Here is a 24,111-nt window from a genome sequence, read left to right on the forward strand (position 1 = left end):
CTCCGTGACCTAAAACTGACGTGAGTATTGTCACACAGATTCCTACATATCGGCAGATATATCCTTTTGAAAAAAATGATTTTCGAGTGACCTTGAAAATTTAAAAGGCATCTAATCCGAAAACCCATGGACTGATATTATCGTGACCATGACATGACGTTCACCTGTCCGTTACCTCAAACTGACATAAGTACTGTCTCTCACATTCCTACGGATCGGCAGAAGTAAGTTTTTAACTAATTGTCTCTAGAATGACCTTGAAAACTTGAAAGGCCTCTATCAAGCAAACCCTCGGAATGACATTGTCGTGACCATGACATTACGATCAACTGTCAAAGATCACAAAATAACATGAGTAATGTCGCACAGATACTAACTGATCAGCAGAAATATAACCTCTACAGGACTTCTCCGACACTACTCTAGGACTTATCCAGGATTTCTCCAGGACTTTTCCAGGAATTATCCAGGACACATCCTAACCCAACGTAAATCAACACCTTATCTAACCTAACCTAAACAATCTGACCTTAACTTAGCTAACCTATTTGTATCTTAATTGCGTCAAGTTTGTGTTATATCAATACATATATTTATTTTTCCAGTCTATACACAAAACTTGTTTTTAAAATAATGTTGTTAAAATTATTTATAACATTTACAATATAAATTGCATTATGTTATATTTTATGGCGCTTTTCTGTGTCGTATAATATTACATTTATCACAGCGCTTTTGATTTCGACGACATGTTTCGATGTTTACCACATCATCATCAGGCTTATCAATTCATATATTTTTAAAAACTATTGTACATTTGTGCATTGCGTTTATAGATTTTTAATTTTCAGTCTTCATCTTGATTTGGAGTATGCATTTTGATGTTCATTATCTGTGAAATTAATTTTTCAAGTCGTGATTATGGATTTTGACATAGGAAATATAATAACAATTCAAAGAGTGTAAGGATGTAACCTAATTAAACCAAACCTAACCTAACCTAACCCAACCTAACCTAAGCCAATACAACGCAACCTAATGCAATGTAACTTATCTCAATCAAACTTATACGAATCCAAAATAACCGACCCGCACAGGATTCAAACCCACCATCGCTTAAGGACAAACACAACCTTCCATTACTTCTCCAGCTCTTCACCAGGATTTCTCCAGCACATCTCCATGACCAAAGAAATTCCGCAAAACATATCCAGGAATTATCAGACTTTAATTTACGACTTATCCACAATTTCTCCAGGTTTCCAGGAATTCTCCAGCACTTCTCCATGACCAAAGAAATTTCGAATGCCCTATCCAGGACTTCTCCGACTCTAGTCTACTACTTATCCAGAACTTCTCCAGGACTTTTCCAGGAATTCTCCAGTACTTCTCCTGGATTTCTCCATGACCAAAGAAATTCAGCAAAACATATCCAGGACTTCTCAGACTCTCTACTATACGACTTATCCAGGACCTTTCCAGGAATTCTCCAGGACTTCTCTAGCACTTTTCCAGGACATCCACATGAACATGCATGGTCTTATACTGGATACCAACTGAAAGGAGCAGGCAATAAGTTGGAGTCGAAACACACGATGGCTAGAATTAATAAATGAAAGGAAAGAATTTGCAGAAAAGGGACTGGAAATATGGGCAATTATGAAAAAAGAAATGCAAATGATAAATCCAAATACTAAAATAAGTTTGAATGGACGAATGAACCTTGTTTTTGATAATGTCTACAGTGATTATACGAGTAACAGGTAACACGCAAGTGTACGGTTCGCCGAACCGTTTGTGGTTATTCAACCTAATCGCGAAGAACAGCGAATGTTAGCCGTTGAATGTAGGTTTCCTGTCAGGAGCAAAAGAGGATCAGTGCATGAAGATGACAGCCCTCTGGGCTCAGTATGTGGTCTTGGTCATTAATCTGTCGGCACGAGCAAGAGTAGTGTAAAATATGTGCTCGTACATGAGGATCACAGGGAGCAAACACCCACTGTTGGCGTTTCATTCTAAACCAAACTAGCAGGAGATTTACGGTAAAAATACACGGAACTGCAGGAAAAGTGCGATAAAGCAGACAGTTTTTTTGGGGATTTTTCTGTCAGGAGAAAGACAAAATTAATGTAACCAACCGAACATGAAGAAATGTGAGAATTTAATGATCACCTCTTGTTTCTTGAATTAATTTGATTTCTTTAACAAATATTTCATTCATGCCACATTTTTATCAATAATTTAAAAAATGGATTTCATTTCGAAAGACTAATCAAGGAATTAATTAATTTGATTTTACTATTCCGTACCTGTATGTTAATAACATCAATGTGGTTTGCAAGTTCGAACACAATGAAATTTCTAAGCGGTAGCAAATCAAATCGCAAACTGTTTAAGGAACGATTACATCATTTGTTTGTAGAGACTCTATAAAACCATGACAAATTAAACAAAACAAGTTAAGGTAACTCAGAATGTTAATATCACTTCTAACCTCAAGAATCTCTTCTTTATATTCTTATACTATCACCATACATACTCAGCTTTATACATCATTCAAAATTATAAAGGTTCTGCACTTGAAACAGCCACTTTAAATGATCCAGTTCAAAGTACCAACGTAGAATGTCTGGAGAGACTATGGGAAACCACAACTTCAAATCAGGATCGTGGCAACCAGTGGAAATACGAATCAAATACGTTCTCGAAAGGAAATCTGTATCTTACCGTCACACCACTTTTCTTTTTAATATGTTACTCAGGACACGCAAATTTGTAAAGGTCCCTGGTGTTGATCCTCCGAAAACTTCAAATCATCAGACCAGGAATCAGACTTGGCACATTCCGAAACACAAGCTTGTAATATTTTACGAGAAATATGTCTACCTCAGTCGACAGTATAACATAAAAATGTCATGTTCTATAGGACAACGGTTAAGTCAAATATATATCACCAACCACAAGTAGGTATCCATTTCTACGGGGAACCGACTAACCCAGCCATCGTAGTTTCGCGAATGGAATCATTCTATTTGTTTCTCTTCCATCCTCGTATTTTTCTACTCTTGGGATGCTATGAATCTAAAGCAATAATCCCACCCGAAATGTCCTGAAAGGAAAAGTCTTTTCTATCTTCAGCTCACGACTCTTATATTACAACTATGGAAACAGATATAATAGAATGGTAGAAATTGCCCAGCAATATACGTAGAAGTAATAAGGTTTGCCAAGTGGGCTCATCTCTGTGGAAATCAGATGTAACATTACGGGAACATGCAGTCTGTCAGTCAGTTGTATATACTGAAAGAAGCCATACAATTATTATTTTCAAGTGAGGACGGGCGTCTTTCAACATGATGTCTTCGTTCAGGCATTCGCTTGCATCTACACATTAATATGACCCCCACCTGAGCGACAGTGCACCAATCTCAAGTGTACACATATAAAACTAAATCCATGCAGAATAATCCTTCTTCAGAACCTAAAATCAGCTTAGCCAGTCAATAAATTACCTGTGCTTTATTAAACCCAAACGTTCAAAACCTACAAAGCTCACGTTCCAAAGTACACATCACATTAACCAATAAATTAATTGTGATGCCCCAGTCTTCTGGTTGTAATGCCGCGTGGACGTGTAGGTAAGATACTAATGTTTCAGAGAAACATAATGCCTCCATCCTGAAGATGAAACCTTGATATCCACCAACGACCAACACATCTTCAGCGCCATGAGAACATCACATCTCATACAAAATATCTGATAGTAAGAGACTGACAACCAAAATCAGTCATGAGCAGTATTCTGAAACAGTTCATCCACCTACTCTTGTTTTATAACAAAACGTGCAACTAAAAAACAAACGGAGGATACCAGACTGTGGATTACACACCGCAGGATAATTCATACTTGCTCAAATGAAGGCTGTGGCAACTGTCCGCGTACACTCGTATTTAAGAATAAGGTTTTAAACATGTTTCCTCACAGCAAGGTACGGTAATTATTTTCTAATTAAGAACACGGAATTTTATCGATCTCTCGTCCAACAGCAAGGATAGTCAATAACTCATCCCATTTTAGCTCTTAATTAGACCATGTACTGAACGGCATTCAGCTTTCAGTTCACAGTGGGATGTCCGCGTACATTAACCTGAAAATATACAGGCCTACAATTTCTTCCTATGTTAGCTTAAAAAGAATATACACTCATTGAACTCAATAAATGATAAGAGGAAAAGTTGTATTTGTGCTTAAAGACTGTCACAAAGACGTGCGTGGAAGTGACACAAAGCTTTTGCATATTATTAACATCGGTAGTAGATAAAGGTGAATGTTACTTCTTCCATTTATCGTGAATTAACCAAAACCCTGGAGCAACGTCCTTCCTGAGGAGGCAACTGTCGTTCATTAAATTCCTTGCCTAATAAGGGGTCTGTCCACATTCTCATATCCTGTTTCTTTGATTCCTATTTCTCGCAAGCAGTCACTTCCTTCACGTTTTATGACCGTAAATACCATTCTCATCTCTCCCATGCGTGCTACATAAAAACTTACCTCCTGATTAATGAATTCTTTTAAACATTTCCTGATTCTTCGTTAATTTTTAATTACCGTCTTTATCATCAAAATGACCGACGGTGGTCTAGCGGTCAGAACGCTGGCCTTGTAATCCTGGGGTCTCGGGTTCGATTCCCGGCGGAGCCCGAATTTATAACTTGTGTTGGGCAACGCCGTGGTCTAGGCAACACGGAGTTTTCCTCCGGGGGCTTTCCCGGTTTCTCCGTGGCATCCCAACAATTACTCCATTCACACACAGAAGAAGGCAATGGCAAACCACTTCTGGATCATCTGCCAAGAACGTATATGAACAGGTCCCAGTCCGAGAAAAGGATGGAAGGATCCTGTTCATATGGACCTGTCGTCAGACAGAACACTACAAATAAAATAAAAAATCATCAAAACCACCTTACCATCCCCAATCTCAATCCTCACAATGCACCAAGCAGGTTTGTCTAAATGGTAATGCGGCTGACCTGCATGGGAGGTACCCACTTCCAAACTCGGCCCGGGATTTGCTATCCTGATTAAGATTTTCGTGATTTTCTTCAGCCTGCCCAGGGAAATGACAATGAATGGGTCTTTACCAATTCACAGTTCATAATTGCCCTTTCGTTAGACCGAATATCAAATACTGCAATCGGTTACAAGGTACGTACCGTATTTGCATAATAAACGAATCAATCAACCAACTCACAGATGGGGCTCACCGTATAGGTTCAAAAACACTAGTCTATTCTGCGCGTGTATACAACAACCAGAAAGGAATTTTCCCCAGAACAGCGAAATCAGTCAGTGATAAAGAACACTACTGCAGATGCACTGGCCTAGGACACAACGCACGACGAATTGATTTGTAAAACATGCTTTACCATAACACATAACAGAAACAAGGATGACATTCGTTAGAACCGTAATATAAAAAAAGCATTCAGGCTAGAAAGAATATCGACAGACAATTCCAACGCACAGAAAAAGGCTTATTGTTACTTCTTCGGTTATACGACCACCGTGTTGGCAGGAGTTATTGACGGTTTCATTTCGGGTTGGGTAGCGAGCAAAATGAATACAAGCTGGAGGGAGGCTGGACAGTGACAACAGTTTCTGTAAATAGGAAGCGGTCCGACAGATGTTCCAGACACTTATTGTCGGCTGTTGAGTGAGGGGACCATCCAAGAATTCGCTTTGCTTCTCCCCTCATAAAGAACCGACACGGGTTAGTACATAGGATGAGTGAGACAAGTTTCAAGAAATCTAGCGTTCAGACAATTTCACAGTAACATTTTCCGAACCTCCATGACATTCTTGTTCTCTATGTAAGATGCACTAGGAGGCCTAAATGTTGCTGGAGGCCAATAGTCTCTGCCTCGGCTTCGCTGCACAAAGGTGTGACAGCATTCTAGGCGCAACACCGGTCTTCAATTCATTTACATTTGAAGTAAAAACATGAAGATTTTAAGCTGAAGAAGCAAAGCATCATGAACAGAAAAAGATGTTGAGGTATTGTGTAAAGTGATTGTGACTAAGTATTTCTGTATTCTGTTTTGCCGCGATGTTCGATGAACATTCGTTTTCCTCTGCAATTTTTGGTGTAGGAGCATATCCATTCATAAACCATGTTTAATGTCAAAAAGAAAGCACCAAGTTCTACAGGCTAATTAATTTCACAGAAATTAAGTACAGGAACTCTCTTTTATCTCTCCTTTTTTTAACTTATTGGCGACAGCTGCCCTGCATGAATTACTGTCGCTGTCAGTCTTATTTTCCATGGCAGAAAATCAGGATCAGCATTAAACACGTTTCTTCGGTAATTTAATCCACAGTACCTCCAGATTTCAACCAGCCAGCTAATACGGGCGACTTTCGATTTATAATGGCGGACATGCCTCACAGGATATATATTTGTGAGATAATACGAAGATTATTTTTCTCTGGACTAGGCTCCACGCATTCTTAATCTCAGCATTAGGTGGAGGAAGATAGTAGTAATGACTTTCATGGACCCAGAGCCGGTCTAGACGCGGTGGCCAAGAAAAATATTTCTGCCCCTGCCAGAAATCGAAACCCGATCGTCCAATCCAGAAACTCACATTTGTATCACAAATGGTAATCGTATGAGCAACTAATAAACATAATTTGAGGAAAATAATTACATTAAAATGGTTATACTGAAAATGCGCTGTAGGCCTGCAGCTGTAACAAATGCAAATAATACAAATTAGGGAGCAATAGTTTGGCAAAGACGCCACTTTATCACACATCGGCGAGATAACATTACAGGGACAACAACCTTAAAATGTGACACACTGACTGCACGATTCAACAAAACGACTTCACTCAAAACCCCTGTAATACCAAATAAGCCTGCATGTTTTTTGTTAGTAAAGCCCCTTTTGTTTTCTTGAAACGCAAAAGCTGTACGGTCCTCGCGGGGGGGGGGGGGGGGGGGACTTTTACGTTCTAAATGTTTATGGGTTTCCTGACTTTTCTGTAAATTTTACGGCATTAGAAATACATGGGGAAGACTGCTTAAGTTGTACGTTGTACACACATACGTATACCCTATAATTCCTTTTCAGAATTACAGAAAATGTTTCCATTCTACAGTCGTAAATGTTTAATGTTCATGTCTGGAAACCTCGTTACGCAGTTCATGGGACGTGTAGTGTTGATGTCGGACCGTAAGTTCAGTATCAGATATGTTTTAGTTGTGGTTCATTTAACGACGCTGTCATTAGCTCAGACTATATAGCGTCGGGTGACAGGATGATTAATGAACACAGCTGGAAAAGATATGGAATGAAGTGGTCGAGGCCTTCTTCAGACCATATCTCAGAATTTGTCTCTCAGGACTGTGGCAAATAACGAAAAAGTCAACAGAGGCAATTTCTAGGCCGAAATTCTCGCCCCGGTCCACCTGAATGAGCACAAACCACTTCATTGTGACGTTTTATAAGCTGAGACAACTACCGCTACTTCGGTTACACATTCCTTTTTTCAAGCCTCTTCAAGTGTTATCAGCGACCAAACACCCCATGAATCGTTTTCCGAAACTGAATATGTACGCTTATCTACCAACAAAAGAAAACTTGCTCTTACGTGTATCACGCGAGCAGAGTGGACGGAAAACTTCGCGTATTCTAAACCTTGACCTTAGCAGTGCGTTATCACCCAAGCCGTTTGAACAGCTCATAGCGAACCGTTTTGACCATAGAAATCACAATTCATCTTCCAAAAGCTACTCAGGTGTCCCTCGTTACACGCGCTTTCACTATCCGCGTTATCGCATACCTGCTGTTTTATTTCAGTATCAAGAGCACCATCAATATCCCATCCACTGCCACGGTAGAAGTTGCAGCGCAGGTCGGCGGAATTGGGTAAATAATGACGCAATGAAGTCTTCTCTCCATCTTACATGACTGAACAACTGACAAGGACTTCACTGCTTAGCCTCAAGAACAAAGAAGTACATATCGTAAATATAAAACACATACCGATAAAGAAATAATAAATAGGAACACAGTTCTTCCTCTTTACTTGCATGATAGGCCGATACTTTACAAAGTCCACAAACTCCGGCTGGCTTACGGCTTAACTTGTTGCTACGAGTATAATGGTCGAATCCGGTTTTGGGCAGCCAGTTTATTAAAACGGCTTGTTGCTAAACGGTGTCCAGAAAACTGCCAATACTTTCAACAACAGCGAAAACTTGGGGGTTTGACACAGACCAAGAAGGATACAGTGACCTCAATTTTCACGTTGGTGTGTCGTATGCTCCCGTTACTTTCACTAGGAACACAGAATTCATGAAACTCAGAATGAAGGCAGGTGAGGTGAGAACAGAACCTGATTCCGAGGTCCTGAAATGCTGTTTAAATCTATGAAGTGCATTATATTCTGAATTCATCGTAAGAAAGAAAGAAAAACTGAATGACATTCGAGGTCTGTGGAATGGAAAAGATAAAAACGTACACGCGCATGAAGCTAACATTATTTGGGCAATAAACTGCAAAAACGCATCCCTTTCACCTTCCTCACATGAAGAACAGCAGAGTTCCGATTAACCGACTTAAATGAGCTCGAAGAACGGTCGGATAACCGAAAATGTCGAATAACGGAAGAATAATGAAAAACACGAGGGTAAATATCAGTTCAGTTCAGTTCACTTACATTGTGAAGAGAATACAATGCGGCATCATTCCGCTACACGCTGAGTTGACTTTATAAAATGAGCGTTCCGACACTGCACGTCGTATAAAACGGAATGTCGGATAACCATGTCTCTGATAATCGGCACTGTATTTATTGTACTGAACTGCAATCAGGCAAACAACTTGGAATGTGGGTTACGTCACATTTCTAACAAATTGATAGCGGTTCTACTAGTAACTGAAAACACGTCTGACTGTGGACTCGACTGATTGCCTGAATTGAAACCCGAGAATTCAATGATTAGGGCAAGGCGTGGTCAAGGATCTACCGCACCCGTTATGAGCCGCCTGAAAGGTCGATCAGGCGCCAAGTAATTTGTACTTTGTTATACACAGTATAATCTGAGCAGCTGGTTGGACACAGGGTGCAGTTTCAGCAGCACGCCGCTGTTCTGCTCATCTGCCCCGGAGAACTGTAACCTGTCCCAAAACAAGTCTTTCACGTGGTTTATTGGCCTGTCCTACCACTACAATACTAGCACACTGTTCTTATGCACAACCCAGAGACCGCACACGGAGGTCCTCCGTCTGCCTGAACAACCGTCCAATGTTTTGTAGGAATTACACCCACAGTTGTTCTCTCTTTGGGGCAATCAGTGACAATAGAATACTTGACAGGAGACCCAGACTCAAAACTGTGCCCTGAAGTTTCTTCTTGCTAAAGGGCTAAGAAGAAATATTTTTCTCGAGTATTCAGCTTTCTGTTGTAGTGTTGACTTTTAATGTAAGAGAGTTTCTATTGGTTAGGTTAATGGCCTGGCTGTAATAAAGGCAAACTTCATTGCATTTCGGTCTATCATATAGTTCAAAGACCGACATATTTTCTCCCATTTTACAAAGTTAAATTTATTACTACGATCTCTCCAGTGAAACATATGACCAAATCAGTTCATTCTAATTCGCTTCATCACAACCAATCCTCTGAAGATTCACAGGGATGCCCACCGGTTTTAGGAATGAAAACCATGAGTACTTGGACAATACTGAATTCAGATTTATTGCAACAGCCGCTTAGAGCTTCTCATTTTCAATCCATCAAAACTTTTGATGGACCAAACAGAAGCACGAACACATGTGAAGATAACTGTCTTCTGATATGCTGCGCTGTGTGGTCTGGTAGAAGTTTACCAACGTTTTAGAGGTTTTCTCTGCCTCCATCATCAGGGCGGTGTAAAACGTCGGCAACTTCCACCAGACTATACGGCGCAACATCCAAGATGACATCCATTTTCATAGCCGCAGTAGTGAGAATCTGAAATCTCACGAAGAATATATTTCATTACAGTACAAGAAATTAATGGGTTACAATTTGAAGTCTTGTGTAAATACTGACCTTTCAAACTGACTTCACTAAAACACGTGATAGCATAATGGGTTTCACCTATGAGTCGCTCCAACAAATTACAGGAGAATGAAGGAAGAGATGGGGGCACTATCGCTTGCGCCTACTGTATACGCCACCCACACAGCAGGCTGGTCGGAGGCGGTGCCTCACCGAGGCGTTGACCACTCTGCTCGAACAGAATGAACATCGATCCCTACCATTCATAATTAATGGCATAAAAGGAAGTAGATTGCGAAGTTTCGTTCAGCTGGGGAATGGAAACTTTACGAAACTTCTGACCAAAAGGAGTTTCGAAATGAAAGCACTACCAGTACTATGCCAGTTAAAAGTTTTGGCTTTTTATCTTAAAATGGAACTGTAATTTAAGATAAAGAAACATTCGGTATTGATACTTCAAGGCACTGCCCACTCCATCAACAGAGAATTACATTCGGAGTATATATTACGCCTTTGAACACTCCACGACGAAGTTCAGGGAAGGAGAAAGGAATTAGAGTATGGCTTTTGTCGGTGTCGTATGCAACTGTTCTTACTGTTAAGCTGGATGCATTCTTTGTAATTAATAGCCAAACGTAGTGAACATCAATGTGCAGTATGAGCTAAAAGAGTGGGAGACCGGCATCGACCAGTGACTACTTTGTAGTTTTATGTACCGGCAAGTTCGACCCGCTTAATTTATTTTTAAAAAGCTCAAATAAGACAGCGAAGGGTGGGAAAAGCTTTAATATTTCCTGTCACAATTTTGGCTATGTGTATTTAGACCTGTCTTGCTAAAGAGAGAAAACAATGTCGAAAACGTAGGTTATTCACGGATAAATGCACCCTGACCCTTTGAAAATGTAGTGAAACACCACACAATCGAGTGCAGCTTGCAGTGAGCTTACACAAATGGATGTCCTCTTTTTAAATAAGAATGAGTTTAGATCTCGTAATAGCAGGCCTTTGACTGTGGTACAGTGACTATACGCCGAATTTAGTTCGCTTGTTATCAGCGAGCTCTTCGGGGAATGCTGAGCCGTCGTAGACTGTTTTGGTTACTCTCTCACAGCAACGGGTTCTGTCCCGTGGGAAATCAGTTACGTAATGCTGTAGGTGTGATTAATGTTCGCAGCCAACTGCATAGTTTTTAATCACTTCTTACGTGATTCAACGTGTCAGATTCATAACTCTTTAGGGTTCAAAGGCCAAAGACAAAAATTAATTCAATCAAATGATCTAGTGGATAGCACTACTTCGTATTCGAAAGGTCCCCGGTTAAAATCACGGCCGCAGACTCGGAATCCTGACTGAAGATCTTCGTGGTCTTCCACAGTCGGTCTAAGTAAATACCGGGTTCCTAGGTTGCCGGCACATCAAATTAAACCATGACTGCTTTTTACATATCCTTTAAAATTCATTCACTAATTATGTTACTCATAATATGTCTTAGAAATTAAAACATCGCCAAATAACACATAAAAACAGGTGTAAACAAATAAGGAATCGTATCATTCCATCACCCGCTGTTACCTTATGAGATTCGCGAATGTGTACTTCGTCCGTTAAGTACGCTGCTATGGACCTCAAACCGAGTTAAAATTATATATATCGTATATAAAAAAAAATAGAAATCGCCGACATAAAACGCCACCATGTCTTCTGTGCACGTTCAAGATCTGCTACTCTGCTTATGATTTACGTTCCTCTTTCAGCGCGCAACATCTAGTCACGCTCATAACAGATGAACTCATGCAATTCTCACTGATGTGTTGAGAACCATAAAAACACATAGATCACACTAACACTTCAAGGGCATTTTATACACGAAAATATTACTTCCGTAAATATTCCTATGCCATATTATTCGAAGATGCGCCTCCTGGACCAAACATTTGTGTCTATATATGGGTCTATTGACCGTTAGCAAATGAAAGCATAAAAGACACGTAAAATTACTGGCTTAACTGATGAAGCACAATGAACTGGAGACCTAAGAGAAAGGACCTCAAAATCGACAAAGTGTGAATGCCACAAAATCAGTAAAATTTCCAAGTCTGGGATAAAATGCACGAACGGTAAAGGCGTTAGAAAGACAGAAAATAAAACCCTCTTCTGTTCATGCCTGAAATGTTACTCTGACTTTCACGTTCCTGTATTCCAAATTTGTTTCAATAGAAAAATGATTAGCATTATAGATCTTAATAGAAGACCACAAAAATACTGACGTTCAATAATAAACGTGAGACAAATCAATGGTCACTTACAGATGGTGCACGAAGTCTCGTTCTCAGACGCCTCCTCCACGCGTAAATGAATTCCCTGCAATGAAGAAAACAGCATTTAATTATACACATTTAATCACAAGGACTTTTACAGGCAGGCCTATAATAACATCTTAGCTGACACGAAATCGATATGGAAAAGTTTTGTATTTTTTATACCCCTTAATTTTAAAGTTTCTACTTTATAGTTTGTGAATGGAATATAGGAAGCCATGTATCACGTTCTCCGTTTATTTATTTATGTTGTCGGTCAAAATGAAATTATTTTGAAGAAACCCCGCAATTTTTTAATAAAGGTGCAAACTTACACAGGACAACTCCGTTTAGGCCCAATAAAATTTTTCCATAATCGACTCATACTACAACTGAAAAGCATAATTGAAATTCCAATTTGTGTGCGTAAACGTGCGTAGTACATAAGTACATAAGCAGCCTATGTAAGTATCTAAATATATATATATGCACATATGTACGTGTGTGTCTGTAGGCCTATATTAATGCATCATGCACATGTACTACCCCTAAGAGTCCATGCATGGACAAGCTCGGAAATACATGCATAGAGTAACAATTCTAGAACGTCCACCAGAAAATGACCTTTGAAAGTGGCACTAGTGGCATCAGATTAGACTAAGGTCAATGACCTTTAACCTCCGAGCCACAGTATACCAGCATATCCTTCCAAACTATTTTCTCCTCGGATAAATGTGGACGGTATCAAGAAACGGAATATTATTTTCTCACGAATTATGGGGCAGTCCGGTCATGAAAGCTAGCAATGGCCGGGGCTTCGTCGTGCTGACCACACGTCACCCTATATATGGTTGGATGATCGTTCACCTCTGCTTAGGCATGTGAAGGTGAGGCCAGCAGCCAGCTAGTTGGCTTTGGCTCTCAGAGGGCTGTTACGCCACGGATTATATATATTATATATATTGTGGGGGGAGTGGCACTTGAATCATCAGGTACAAAGGACAGCAAATCTAATTATGTATATTTACTGCATCAAAATCTGAACGACTTGGTTTAAATCGCAAGTAAAGGAAAGAAGCCACATATAAAGCAACTGTTATACACCTAGCAGCTCGAAGACTGCAGATAAGCCGCTCTCCATGTTAAATAACGAGATGTGCTGTAATTTGCAGAGTTTCAGAGACTTCATGTCAACAAAGATTTTGTAAATCCTTCTCCAATAATTAGCTGTTCCACATGGGAGGCGTTCACAATGTGGGGAGAGAGTGATTGTGGCTGGCGTCTACCCACGGGATCGGCGATGTGTGACACACGGGAGTGAGGAATTAATTTCGCCGCGACTTAAGAATGTGTTAAATATTTGCGACCTAACGATATATTCTTATAAATAAATGGGGCCAGGACACGTTTGGCTCCTTAGGCGAATGGCATTATTTTAGATTACAGCGGAAACACTTACTTCAGAGCTACGTACAACATGCAAGAAATAGCCAGACCTATACGAAATACTCATTCACGTTGGAGAGATCAGTTAAAATATAAATTACCTAAATATCATAAAATATTTTTTTCTAAGAAGATTATAAACCGTATATAGTTCAGGCTTTCACGGTGCTTCACTGCTGGTGTTGATCTCGTTTCTGGATGATGACATCGTGCAGAAGTTGGGTGTCTTGAAAACGTTTCGGAGATACTTATTATTTCCACCATCAAGGGACCTTAAATATGCAGATAATCACACGACGTCTGCACCAAATGACAAATGAATAATCGCCAAAGCTATTCACATATTCCAAATGCCTCTATTTCGAATTTAGAGACCGGATTGGGGTTAACTCGATTTTCTGATGCTAAAATAGAGTTTTATGGAACAATGCAAATAGATCAAATCGCTTCACCCCCAGTTTACCCACTTTGCACTTTATTTGATACAATTATCATTTCCGTTATCGTCTTATCTACTCCTCCAACTGCCGCCACCACCATTAATTTCGTAGAATATAGAGCGACATTAAGCAAACAAACTTTCAGTTCGTTAGCAAAGATCCGAAAACATGGAAATTACCACTACAAATTTATAGTACCGAGCAAACCGTAACATAAACATAAACCACAAAAAATAATAAAATTTCCTCGTAAATGTTCAAATGAGAGACAGAGAATTGGTACAAAAGGAGGAACATTGGTTCTCCATCGTTAATTAGTTTCATAGCAACTGCCGCCAGAGTACGCGCATGGTATACTGTGCTGCGCGTGATTATATGTTATGTCAGAAAAAAATAGTAATTCACAATACCTACATTAAACATAACATACAAACCTCTTTAATATGACCACTGAGACTCCCTAAACAGGTTACTATGACTTAACCGAGGCAGTTAATACGCCTACATAAAAATGACCTCGGTCTCATAATCACAAATGTCGTATGGCATTTCTCTCCGACATCATCATCAAGGTAGTATCTGGAACCTGAGGTCTCGATTCTACGGATCGCGGATTCGACAGGTGTCCCCTATTAAAAACTGACCGCCGGTCAGTTGCCGCAGAAACAGTTACCTAGGCCTTATACGTAACTGGCACGTATTTGATAATGCTGCTCTTCTGGGTAGTGACGCAGTGTAGACTCGTCGGTAGATGCCAACGTTTCGGAGAAACACACTATCTCCAAGTTCAGGGCTGAAACCCTGCTAACAGGTCTACACGGTGCCAAACCCAGAAGAACAACACCATCATCCTCATCGACATGATAACCTCAAATCTGTCCTGTACCTGAAAGATCCTGTCACTGCGAGTTGATAAAAAAATACAATTTTATCATTTTTCAAGACATAAGTCAACAATGATCTTATTTTCCTATCTACTGGAGACGGAATATGTGGAAAATGATGGATATTACAAAAGGAATAAGTTTGTCATTTACAAAGCAAAGATGTTATTGTTATAAAAAGTAAATCAAGGTTATGATTTCGACATGTAGATCGGATGCAGAAACAAGAAAATAATGCAAAATGTTTCTTGGTCATTTGGAAAGCAGAGGAGATGGGAAGTTAACATTATACTGAATGTATCGGAATTCAACTGGCATGATTATACCCAATGGTGAACACCGACATTAATTTAATAAAATCTTCAGGTGCTCTTACCAGAGAGTTATTACGTTCCGCCAAATATTTTGTCCCATATTTTCAAATGAAACATCTGAATAGTCTTGTTTAGAGCATGGAAACATTTACAGCATCATCATATTGACCACATAATATAAAAGACTCCGTTACCAGCGTTATGAGCATCTTACGCTGATATTTGTGCTACTATTAATAGCATCTGAGTAATTCGCACGGAAATTAACTTGCCATTACTGATATTAGGAAATTAAAAATGGCCTCTAAAGGAAATAGCTAATACCAGGTTTCATTAAGAGCCTCCAACTCAGCTAAAGTCTACTTAGAATTTTTACTAATCTACACAAGTGATACAACGAATCACAAAGAAAGCAGTGACAAGAAAGGACTATAATATGTGCTGGAATGAAGATGGCTGACAAGTCGAAACGAGTCGGAAGGTTAAAAATATAAAACTGTTGTGGTAAGTTTGGATGTACGATTTGCAAGAAACTAATTCAGTAATATGCACCAAGAAAATGACTTCGATTAAAATAATTTATTTGGTGGAACAAACATGGCGACATGTATTCTTATAAAATATGGTAAGTAGGATAATACCTTCACCCTGGCTATACGTGGTCACTACTGGAGGTCGTACTGTACCATATTCACATCCGAAAGACATGACCATTAAATTTTACTGCTTTGCCTCTCCGGCGTAATTACAGGGTAGGAGTCTGTAAGTCGGTACTTGGATTAAAGAGCAACTTACGTACATTCAGCAGACTCATATTATGAGACGTGTGTCGACTGCTTGTTTTAACCTAAACAAATAATTTATTTTCATGTCAAACAGGTTACAGACTGTAGTGCATTACTTCCATGTTGTGTCATAAAACGCTTATATTTCGATAGTTACTAATTGGTTCCCTTTATTTATAACAACATTTTGACTGCCGTAGTATACAGTGGACGGAAAATAACTCGAGTTTGAGCTAGTCACTAAAAGTGGCGAAGGGAAGGGGGAAAGGACAAGGGGTGCAAGACGGCAAAGAGTCTAGTCTGTCTGATCATGCTAACCCATGCGGTAAATTGAAATTTATTGTTGGATTATAAATTTACACAAACTGACTGTAACATTAATGCAATGGAGGCATGTGCATCAAGAAAGGGGGTGAGTTGTGAGCGAATCTCCTTGTTTAAAAAGTAAGTTATACCAACTTTTCAGAGAGTAATAAGACATGTAATAATGTATGGATCACATTCAGATATATAACAACATAATTACCAGATGCTGACGGTTGCAAAGTCAACTTTACTAGTTCACCTTTATTCCTTTCCTTGAAGAAACTGTCCTGCTTTTAACATGTTTCCAAAATGCCGAAAGTGTTCCTGAAAACTACATATCACTCGACACGACAGGTAATCTGCGATGCTACTGATACGGCAATATCGCGAGCATGTTGGCAATATACGCCACTCTTACGGTAATAATTTGAATCGGAACCTGAGGTAACGTTGCGTTAATTACCCGAAACTTTCTTTTGGTTTTTATATTATTTCTCACTCCCCTCTAGCCTTTAGATTAATTTCAATCCTAGATTCCTCTTTTTTATGTTGTATTCTGCACATTAAAATAAAACATCACCCAAACATGGATCGGTCTTGGGCGAGTAATTACACAAAAGAAAGGAAAACCTCCACTGAAATGATCCTTACAGAGGAAATTAGCCTTCTCTGCAACGAGTGAGAGGGCCCTCAGGCTTCGTCGGTAACAATGCTGCTTGCACTGCACTCCATCTCCTCGAGAATATTAGACATACCCATATACGTTAAGAGGCCTTCATCGGATAAATGAGATATGTCCACTGGAGTAAAACTCCTGCTTTCGGGGATAAGCGGTTCATCGCCAAAAGCCGAAGTTTCACTTTATTTTTTTTCCAGCTCAGGCCGCGAAAGTGCAAGGACAAGAATGTCCATCCTTGCCATTTACTGTTTAAATTTCGCCGAAATAACACAATAAAATGGAATGCTCCACGAACTTTTATAAATGATTAACACAACTATGGTTAGTTCTGTTCAAAATGAAGATGGCCGTCTTCCGGGTTGTTGCGTCGTGTAGTCTGGTAGAAGTTTACCGACGTTTCAGAGGTCCATGCTGCCTCTATCATCAAGACGATGGCATGTTATATGCAACGTACAGACAAGCAGCAAATTAAAGTTCAGGACACCCACAACGGTAGCAAGCAAGTTAGCTAGGCGCCAAAGGACGACTCCAACTCAAGCAGTCATCTCACCGTCTTTAAATTAATTCTACCCTTTTCATCTAATCATTTCAATAATTTTGAATATTTAATGACTAGCAAAAATTTGGCAACTCTGGCTAGGAATTTTTATTACATTTTTCATTTGCATGTTTAGCAATGATTTACATTTTATCATGATTGTTTGTGTGTTAGAATTAGTATAAATGACCACATTTTCTAGAGTCTTAGTCCATAAAGTGTTTAGTGTACGAATGAAAAAACTAGTTTTGCATAAGCCACTCGTGTTGTGAACACTGGCACTATTATTCCTTGAACTAGCCAAGGTTTATACAGAGAGAAAAAGCGTTGGTCAGAAATACGTCCAAGGAAGAGGTTTGATCTTGGACGTGACTGTTGGTGTATGAACTGGCATCAGGTGAGAACTACAGATTTACATAATTGAAGGCAAGGCAATTCTCTCTCCGCCTGGCAACAAGACGTTTCGGGTCAATAGAATTATCCAATGATCAGATACGAAGGTCCCAGGTGAACAAGGCGAACTTCATTACTATGGGCCCGTTGTAAAGGAAATGTAAAAAAAACGGGGCTACTTTGCAGGGATCATTCTCCTCAAATTTCCTGTAGCGTTTTGGTGTACTAGGCGATACCAACCATTACGTGCACATAGCTACGACTATATATATATATATGCACGCGCGCGCGCACACACACAAGTACTCTCGTTCAACTGAGCGAAATAAGGCCAAACGTTAATTCGATATGGAGTTATAATACACTGCGATTACTTACTAGGTTCATGTAATTATTACACATTTTATCAGTCAGATTGTAAACTAAAGGGATAAGGCAACCATGATAAGTCGACTGACAGATGAGTGCCGTCTGTGAGTGAAAGTGTACGCAGTAGAAACCCAGACAAAAATACGTTTTTACAACTCAGGTCAAAAACATCTACAGGCACAGCAGTGAACCCAGTGACAAGAGGGAGAAGGGTAGCTACACCACGAAAGGGCTACATCAACGCGAGACACAAGAAACTATGAACCGAGGGCAACTTCTTATTGGCCACTGTTCCACATGCGTATTAAATCACACATTGTGAAAATTACAAATAAATTGGAGTTTATACTTCGGTATAAACAGAGGGATTATGAATTAAGTAACTTTAATCACCCATCCTCAACTGAGTGAGAGACCTGATTAACAATGCAGTTGAGGAACACGCACCAGTGTCTAATATGTAAATATTATTGGAAAAGATACGCTGGTACAAAAGATGGTGGTGATGATTATAACAACGGTGTAGGAAGAGGAATATAAATAATGAGAGAAATACAGCGGTAAACCCCCCCTCCCAAATGTGTGTGCAACTGGCATTCGGGGTTCTACCACGTCGAATGCAAAGATTAATCCAACGTTTCGGCAAACACTGCAGTTGCCACTTTCAGGGTGAGCGTATAGTGGTAAGGCGTTTTTGGAAACTCTATAGTGGGCAGGCAGTATGTGGGGAGCTGGATTTTATGGAACTGTTTGGTGGAGCGGAAGAAGACGAAGTTACAGACTGAACTCCAACCATGAAAACCTAAGGACAAATAAATTAAGGTCTTACAACCGAGAGGATGATTGTATCCCTTTCCACTCAAGTTTCCCATCTACAGAAAATTGTTAAGAATTTGCAGAACACAAAAACACGATCATCACGTTCGCAATGAACATTAGGCTAACTTACCATCACACGCAGTAACTGAGCTCGAAAACGAAACAAAGACATACAGAAGAATAAGACATTCAAGGAGGAAACGAAAAGAATGGACAAAACAACTTCACTCGACAATACACAAAACTACGAATTGTAAATGGGAGAGGGGAAAATCGAGCAAACACTCCCATGACGAGCAGAGAAAAGCAGAAGTACGATTATTCACATCGAGAAGTCTTGGAGTAATTACTCGGCGGGGAGTCCTGGCTTTCTGTGCCTACCATTGGCTTGGTCCCAGCAGAACGCATTTCGTATTCATTCGTACGACGGCTTTACCAATACGAAACGCAAAAGCTTCCTGGTGGCTCGTCAGGTTGTCAGAAGAATGTGCCCAAATTGCAAACACTTTGTTTTTATCAAACACAATGGCACACTTACATTTCGTTTGCTGATCTAGTCAGTTAACAAAAACCTAATGTAGTGCACATAGAATAGTGATAGGGAAACCTCGAGAACAGCCAACATGGAAGACGTAAATATTAGTATTAAACCCTTGAAGCCGAGGCTCGTTTACAACGAATCCAGTCCGTAACGCAAAGAAACACAACACTTCACCATTACAAAGATCAACCAATTAATGCTGTTTAAGGAAATTATCACTGTTTACAGTGAAAATCAAATGAAACCTATAAATACAAAACGCAGAGTTCCTGATTCTTAAAGCAGGAAGTACATTTAAACACCACTAAGCTTCAAAGAGGTAATAGATCTTAGACAAACATAATGTGAAAATGTAATCTGGCTTCATCTTCTTCAAGTAAGGGTCCAGTGGCAAGATTTTGCATATTATTAGATAGATATAATCTACATTGATCCGACCGCAAGCTGCCACATTATTTGAGTACTGCCGACTACAGCAGTTAAAACGTACAAACGCTACCATGGCACATACTGCCGTTAACAATCGCTCCTCAGAGCATAAGTTTGAAAATTCTAATGTATAATATGGCACATGTCATGTAGGATAAACTGAGGATCGTCTAAACATGACAACACAATTGTACACAAAAATAATAAACTATTCGTACTGTTCAAAGAATGAACGCAGTTTTGGTCATTATGAACAAAATATATTCTATAAAAATTACCGACATTAAATATATACGAATGTGTATACTGGTGTCGTGTTTCAAGGCAAGGTTCGAAGCTAATGAAGGCCACATGAATATTTAATAAACTTCATTAAACTACACACGTGCCAGTAAACAAATTTGTTAAGAAGAAATAAATACTGATTACAAAATTGCCGATCTTAGAAACTCAGGTAAATAGAAAAAATAAATAACATAAAAATACGACGACAACAAAAAACAATAGCACTGCAAGTGCTTTTTTAGCAAGTAACACAACAATCACTTTATTTGATCCTCAGTGCTTAGTAAATTCTACACGCAAACCAGCAGCAAGAATCAATAGAACGCGTCGGTAGTCGGTTTGAAAGCAAACCCATGCAAGTTAAGTCCCTACAGTCATTATTTCTCGAGCCAGTACAAAGCAGCACGACACACCAACAATTATTCCAATTATTCGAGTAATGAGTTGAGTTATATTACTCCAGCACTAACTAGAGTACTGAGCAGAATGACCAGTTTTCCTTTCAGTTGTGACCTAGATATGTAAGGAATTAGCGGAATGATCATGACAACGTGTCATATTGTGACAGTATTTAGCACGGATTCTGAGGGACGGAAAATAGATAAATAAACAAGCTGTGGAAAATGCCTTTTAGAATTTAAAATTTTGATTTGCCGTGGTATGGCGGCGAATTGCAGTGTTAAACAGGTCCTTGGTTTATTCTCCGTCGTGTAAAACACTGAATATTGCAGAGGAAAGTGACCACGGCACTACAGACGACTGAAGGCTGAAAAGTTTTAAAATTTTCCTCCTGTTTAACCCGAGAATACTGGAATTGGAAGGGCAAGGAATAGAGACAGAGCCGGAAGTGGTGATGGAACTATCTGTACTCCGATAAGTAGACTAGGGTCAAGTAAACAATGCCAGAACAACGAAGGAAAACAAGAAACACGGACAATCTCTCTGTCTACAGCAAAAAGATTTCAGACTCAAAATTCCAGACTACGCTTTGGCCAAGCCACAGAACCATCTCTTAGCTGGACAAATATTTTCAGGTGGGATTCTTCTGATTCGAATTCAAGTGATCAGCAAGCAATTGCAGAACCAAAAAGGAACAGAAGAACAACACAAATATTAAAAATGATTACAGACTAAACGGAATCAAAGCAGTCTGATGGAGAACAGACAACATGCAGCACAGAAACATTTATGAATAAACTTGAGAGAAAAGCACAGAGCCAGGTCGCGTCTCAGTCTATCATACAGTGTTCAAGTATAATTGATGCCTGATCATTTACAAATTGACTGTGACACTGAAAACACTGACGATTGTTCAAGTCAGAAACTAACAACGAAAAAGACGCACATTGAAAAATTTCACTTACCATCACGAAGCTCAACGATGTGCATGTTTTCGAACAGAATCACGTTAAAGTCATGCAAACAAAATTTCGGTCAATGAATCACATGGAAAAAACAACCCCAGAGATTAATAGCTTATGCAGAACAAAGGATAACACTGAACTGGATATCTGACGAATAGGTAGGGAAAATACGAATGGGTTCAAGACACAGGCAGTACCAACTGTTAGGAATAGTTGGTTACGTCCCTGGAGAAAGTTCGTAAAACGAGTCGCTATTTACCATAAGAGCATTTTTATAACTGGGGGGGCTTACGTTCCCGGACGGCTGACAAATGACATAAGAAATCAGAAAACAAAAAATTTTATTGCCTGTAACGGAACATACAAGCAATGGAAACATTTTGGATTATTATATACAATATACAAATAAATAAAAAATACGCCCTGTAAACACTAATGGGGAAACCATATTTTCTTGCTTTCATTTGCTTTTCTCTCGTCTTTAGTGAAGTGTTTTCGTTACGTTCGATTTTTTTCCGATGATTTCGGATGGCCGAGTTCGCGTTCGGATAAAGAGCCAAGCGGAGGGTACGAGTTTCATCATAAAAATACGTACGAGCAAAATTTCGTAATGAAAATCTTCGTATAGCGAGACCAGACTGTAAGGTATCCCTCTTTGCTTTGTGGTGACAGTAAAATTCCTGTTAAGTAACTTTGAAGATTTTTGTTTTGTTTACAAAACTGATGAATACTCAAGAAGACCCTGTACCGCGAAGTACATTATGTTACATTCTTAATTTACACATTACATGTTTCAGGCCATATTTCCGAGGCCCACACTACAGTCACACACTAACGCTGGAAGGATAATTAAATTAATATCGTCAATTACATCGATTCAGAATTTGAATTGTTATGCTAAATTGCTGTAATTTATTCTGATGAATAATTATATAGTCAAAATGAGCTAATATGATTGTTGTTAATAAATCTGAAAATAATTGTTTCACATTATCTGTTTTCCACTAATTACAGTACATTTCAAATGTTGATATGAAAGTAAAAGTAATCTAGGTGAGGAAAGAAAACCCCTCCATTCCTCATAAAAAGTTTGTCCGTCCCATATGTTAACTACAGGCGCTATCATTTATATAGGTACTATACAAAATAAGCATAAACACGTTATCTCTTCTGATTTGCCTGCAGTGCATATACACTTTTGGGATCCGCTAATTAATGACTGTACATGGGGATGATTAGAAGCAACGATAACACATCCCAGCATGTTGCACCATCCTGTCACGTGACCAGGGTGATCGATGTGCCCTGCAGAGAAATAGAACAAGCTGTGTCGGGCACTGCAAGCTTCGGATATGCCACCTCGACATGTTGACTACTGTGCGTCAAACTACAATGCAGTGGCAGGCAGGCAGGCAGCCTGATTGATTGTTTTGTTTAGTTTCACGACACGCTGCTTTACTACAAGGCTAATGGCGTCGATGACAGGGTGATCGGTAATAGCGAATTCCTTCCAGAATTATAACCCTGCAGAAATATTTTTTGGCTGGGCTTACGGGACCATTAGATGGTCGACTTCAACCTTCAACCACGGGTAGATCCAACAGAAACACTGAGTGCAGCTGAGGAATAACCATTTTTTTCAGCATTATCCCATTTTCAGTCAGCAGCAGCAAGTCAGTTAATAAAGTGACTGGCTGTGTGAAAGACGATTAGAGTTCGATTCCTGGGAGGAAAAGGCCTTCCTTCCCCTCCACACCACATTATAACAACATAAAAGCTAGTCAATGTACATTCTTCTTTGGTTGTATACACCTCAGTCTACAATAATGTTTTTACCATTATTAAATAGTCTTCAGTATTACGATGAAGAAGAATATTTATAAACTATCGAACGCAATTCAGAATTCTCAGCATGGAATAAACATATTTTGTAATATCCTGCATATTAAGACTTTTTTCCGACTTACGAGGTTCCCCTTATTTATCTGATTTATGAAGCCCAGGAAAAAGTGATCGCTCTACACACCCCTGAACCAACCCTACAGGGGTACACAAAAACTAGCCTACCTTCGACCGAGTAATCTCCAGATATCCATGAATGTTAATGGAGTTCAAGATCTCCCAGAACAGAACTGTTATCAGGACAACAACTGGGAAGAACATCATCGTTTCCG

The 24,111-nt window shown here is 39.4% G+C and overlaps 1 protein-coding gene across 1 annotated transcript in view; it reads right to left on the bottom strand.

Moving 5' to 3' along the window:
- nkd (NKD inhibitor of WNT signaling pathway naked cuticle) overlaps window positions 1–24,111 on the bottom strand; it is a 181,088-nt gene that overhangs the window by 107,860 nt on the left and 49,117 nt on the right. The window contains exon 4 of the mRNA XM_087357893.1: window positions 12,355–12,409. Within this exon, the coding sequence (XP_087214019.1) occupies window positions 12,355–12,409 (55 nt within the window). The remainder of the gene's footprint in view (window positions 1–12,354; window positions 12,410–24,111) is intronic.

The sequence above is a fragment of the Zootermopsis nevadensis genome, unplaced genomic scaffold (genome assembly GCF_977971745.1).
Source record: "Zootermopsis nevadensis isolate Lab colony 2312 unplaced genomic scaffold, Znev_1.0 Znev_ptg000029l, whole genome shotgun sequence".
Taxonomy (NCBI): Eukaryota; Metazoa; Arthropoda; class Insecta; order Blattodea; family Termopsidae; genus Zootermopsis; species Zootermopsis nevadensis.